This window comes from Primulina tabacum, chromosome 10, assembly GCF_025594145.1.
Source record: "Primulina tabacum isolate GXHZ01 chromosome 10, ASM2559414v2, whole genome shotgun sequence".
Classification (NCBI taxonomy): domain Eukaryota; kingdom Viridiplantae; phylum Streptophyta; class Magnoliopsida; order Lamiales; family Gesneriaceae; genus Primulina; species Primulina tabacum.
In genome coordinates this window covers 29,046,105-29,051,076 of record NC_134559.1, presented here as the reverse complement: position 1 = coordinate 29,051,076, position 4,972 = coordinate 29,046,105, and the positions used below count along the sequence as shown (strand labels likewise).

Here is a 4,972-nt window from a genome sequence, read left to right as displayed (position 1 = left end):
TAAAATAGAAAAAGTATGTGTGCCACGTAATGTTCATATTTTCATGATAACAGTATAATGTATTAAAACTTATTTTTTGACCATCACGTGGTCAAAAAATACATATATCTGTTTTTTTCAACTGAAATCCATGATAACAAAATATATATAGGATTTTGGAAAACAATATATATATATATATAACGAAAACGTTTACACTAATGTCTCTTCAAGATACTTTTTTTAAATAAAAGAAACTTTTTATATATATATAGGATCCAACGGCAAAAGGTTTTTTTTATTTAAAAAAAAAGTATCTTGAAGAGAGATTAGCGTAAACGTTTTCGTTTCTCTCTCTTTAATGCAAATTCCCTTTCTTCCTTGCTCGTTCAACCGTTAAGAAGGAAGGAGAAAACGCCCCAAACTGAGTGAGACCCTCGCATTGATTGTTTGATACTAACATGAGCGTGGGGTGTAGCTGTGTTTGCACTCGCTTCCAGCGGTTATGAATCCCACTTCTGCAGACCCAACAGCGCCTCCGCCTCCTCCGCCGCTCTCCTCCTTCAGCTGTGACCGCCACCCCAATGAGCAGTACACCGGGTTCTGCCCCTCTTGTCTCTGCGAGCGTCTTACCTCTCTAGATCACTCGGCCTCCAACACTCCCTCCTCCTCCAGCCTCCCCTCGTCGGCTTCCGCCGCGGCGGTCACCGCAATCAAGTCCATTTTTTCGTCCGCATCGAAAGCAAAAAGCGTCCTTCCTCCTCCTCCGAAGCCAGTTAACAAGGCCCTCTAATCCCAATTCGTTTTTGCCCGAGCTACGTCGCACAAAGTCTTTTTCTGCTTCCAAGAACGAAGCTTTAGGCCAGACTTTTGAGCCGCAGAGGAAATCTTGTGACGTTCGGGTAAGAAACACTCTTTGGTCACTCTTCACACTAGAAGACGAGAATAAAAATACAACCAGTAACAATAAAGTTTCCTCTTCCGCTTCTCCTTCTTCTCATCAAAACCTCTTGAGTAGCCAAAAAATCGAATCTTGTATAGTGAATAAGCCAGTATTGGAGGAAACAGAAAATGAAGGAGATTTTAACGACCTTGAAAATGTAGAAGATGGTGTTGTGGTCGTGGATGATTCTGGTGGTGGAGTAGATGGAAATGAAGTTATACCCTTTCAAGTTTCCGATTTGGAAAATTTGATAAATGTGGTTGAGGTTGAGGTGAATGGTAGTAGTGAGATTGTGGAAGAAGAGGTGTTGAGTGTGAGTAATTTGAAACCTATGAAAGACTATATAAATCTTGATAGTCAGGATAAGAAGAGTTTTGGAGGGGGGTTTTGGGCTGCAGCCTCAGTTTTCAGCAAGAAATGGCAGAAGTGGAGGCAAAAGCAAAAGATGAAGAAGCAGAATAGTGGCAAAATCAGAGCTACATTGCCTATAAAGAAACCGATTTCTAGGCAGTATAGGGAGACACAGTCTGAGATTGCTGATTATGGATTTGGGAGGAGGTCGTGTGATACAGATCCCCGGTTTTCTCTAGATGCTGGGAGAATCAGTTTTGATGATCCTAGATGCTCCTTTGACGAGCCTCGAGCTTCTTGGGATGGATATCTGATTGGGAGGAGTTTTCCTAGAATGGCACCTATGGTTTCTGTGATGGAGGATGCCACTGCTGTGCACGTGTTGCGCTCGGACATGCAAATTCCAGTTGAGGAGTCATCAAGAAATCTTGCAAATGAAGATGAGGATTACTCTGACTCTTCATCAAAAAGGAGGAAGAGTCTTGATGGGTTTAGTTCGTTCAGGAAGACTGCCGCCGCCGTGGTAACTGAGATTGATGAACTGAAGATGGTGTCGAATGCGAAGGTCTCACCCACTACTATAGACTATTTTCAAGGGACAAAAGTGGTAGTTGGGGAACGAGATCTGAGGGATTCGAATTCAAACTCTTTGAGGAATGACTGTTCCGAGACTTTTGAATTGGGTAGCGGATTTAGGGATAGTAGCAGTTCTGTGATAGGCAATGGGGAGAGGAAGGAGTCGAAGAAATCTAGGAGGTGGAGTTGGAGATTATGGGGCTTTATATACCGGAAAAATGGTGGTGACAAAGATGAAAATGAGGAGGAAAGAACGAGTCACGTGAATTGGGTGGATAGGTCTTTTTCTGAGTCTTGGCAAGAATCAAGGGGGAAGGAAGCATCGATCTGAGAGGCGGATTCAACAGAAATGTGCCTCGAAGCAATAGTAGTGTGAGCTGGAGAAATGCCCCTCAAGTTGGTGGATCATTCGGGAGTGTGAGGCATTCAAATGTCGAGATGAATGGGCACGGGGAAAGAAGGGGGGCGATTTCGTGTTGGAAAGGAACCGGAGTGCAAGATATTCTCCAAAGCACATCGATAATGGACTCCTGCGTTTCTACTTGACGCCAATGAGGAGCAGCCGGAAAGCGGGACTTGGTAAAGTCAAACCGAACCACTCACACTCAATAAGAAGCGTCCTTCGGCTGTACTAAGATTCAAGCTCCTCTAGTTCTTTTGATTTAACGATGAATTCCTAACTAGATTCTTGTTGTTTGCGATGCATTTTTGGTCTTTGTTTAGGATAATATTATGATTTATGGGATTATTTAAATAATGAGGAAATCTAATGTTTTTGCTTGCCAGTTTTTGGGAAAAACCGAATCAAGTTCTCTTTTTTTTTTTTTCCATCTTTTATGTTTGTTTTTTTTCCCTATGAATGCTATAGAAATGTGATTATGGAACATGGCTGCCTATGGCATGCCATTGTCCCATACACAAACCACTCCAGCCGGCGGCCCGACGACATCATTCCGGCTCTTTGAATTATTATTCCTCTTAAATATATGCTTCCTTTGATTTTAACAAACTCTGAACAAAAGAATAGTTAATGATATTCTTTACCAGATTTATGAACATCAATCGCCTTTTCGTGTTCCGATGTTACTCGCTTTATGAACATTTATCTACTTTCTTGATTTGATTGCATACAAAGGCGAAAAGCGCGGGATAAATCGCCTCAATCAGTATGGTGAGGGACACACTACAGGTCCGGACTCAATAATACAAATTGAACATCCACCAAACTTTTACAGTAAACATACTCAAGTGTTCGTCACACAAATTTACCTTGGTCTCATGTGTGTTGATCACATTTTTTCTGATACCATTCACTACACATGCGCTTATTTTGTGTTTGCACGTGATTTTGTTCAAGAACGCCCATACTTGTGTCTCTTCTTCCGTCACTGAAATTGACCGTTTAAGCTAGCAGGACTGCGTCATTCGCCACCATGGTTCGAGGAACATTAACCGTGCTAGGCCTCGACAAGCCATGTCAACAAGTCGAGGGTTAAGTTCAATGCGGTCGTTGGCTCGTTGCTCTCTGAAGAAGACTGGGATGTTCAGAGCTCCAAGTTCTCTGAGTCAGTTGTTGCAAGCTTGAACTTATATCTTGACATTTGTACGATCAAGAATATGTTTTATGATTATCAGGGGGCAATATGTACCAAAAAGGACTGCCAAAAAACGACTGGTGAATCAGAATCTATCTAGCAGCCAGCCACGAATCACAGGCATCATCTGTATTTGTCAGAATTTTCATTATTGTCATATTCTTCACCGAGGAATCTGTACATATCTCTAGTGTAATGGGTCATCATGGAGTATGAGAATTTGGGTGGGTTTATTTATCTAAAATGGAAAACCTCTTTTCTTTTCTTTTTTTTTTTAATGAAATTATACGAGTTTTAACATTTTCTGCAGCAATACAATGTGTTTTATACCTCGTGTTCGTTAATCTCCCGTGTACAAAGGCATAGTTTGGTACACATGATAGGATAAACATGTGATATATAATATAAGGATAGTTAATGATAAATAGATGTAGGTATTATAATTTAATGTTTGGTATGATTTTAATAAGAATGATTAAATTTATATATTAGTTTGTAATGACAAAATTAACCTTATCATAATACATTTTATAATTTCAAAATTGTTGCTTTGAGTTTTATATTCTTATCTGTTCATGCGTCGACAATGCTTGCATGATTTTTTTGTTTTACCTAGTTTTATATATTTTATATAATATAATAATTGAGCCTTAATTTTGTGAGTCAAATCAAATAAGTTGTTTAAGGTTAATCGAGTGATATTAATAATTTTATTAAGACTTATACAAATCATTTATCTAATTATCTCAAGTTCATTTTATATACTATCATATTATATAATATAAAAATAAAAAAAATATTTATTTGATTTTAATTTCTACGTACAAGTTGAAATGAGAGAACATATGTTTAAGATATTTTTATATATTGAGGACAATTAAGTCATTTGTGGTGTTTTTATCATTAGATTAAAATTATCACATCTCATAAAAAAATATTTTATCCCTATATAAAATTATTTATCACGGGCACATGATATTATCATGGGCTTTCTAAAAAGATACCAAACATGTGATAAGAGATAATTTATCAATCCTTATCTTATATCATGTAACAAGTATTAATCGTTTACCTCCTTTATCAATTATCGAATCTAATAGTTATAACATGCAACATAGATATGTGTCAAATCAAGGTTAATGCATTATGTGCAAAAAAAATATTAAATTGTTATATATTTTATGTAAGATATATGTAAAAAGTACGTGCTAATAAGGAATTTCCTATGCCACTTAGGGGTGCATTTTCTATGTTTGGATGAAACTCATCCATGGAGTATGACAATTGGCAAAATCATATCATTCATTTCATTCCCCAAAACATGATGTTGCCCACTGTAAAACATCAGCAATAGTGTGCGATCGACACTCACTTACTGAATGTTGACCATATCACTCAATTTTACTTTTTTTCTAAGATGATAGTGAAGAACAAGCAGAGGAGAAAGAAAAATATGTGTTTTGGGAATGATGATGAAGAGTATTATCGAGAACTTCACTTTCGGTTTTGAGTTTTGTTATCTTTGTTA

The 4,972-nt window shown here is 37.8% G+C and overlaps 1 protein-coding gene across 1 annotated transcript; it reads left to right on the top strand.

The window, feature by feature from the left end:
* Positions 1-319: 319 nt before the first annotated feature.
* On the top strand, positions 320-3,527 carry LOC142506221 (protein OCTOPUS-like). The gene is given in 5 exon segments (XM_075619404.1): positions 320-766; positions 768-2,157; positions 2,160-2,300; positions 2,303-2,500; positions 3,264-3,527. Coding segments are annotated over 4 exon segments (1,995 nt in total). The 5' UTR covers positions 320-484; the 3' UTR covers positions 2,485-2,500; positions 3,264-3,527.
* Positions 3,528-4,972: the final 1,445 nt, after the last annotated feature.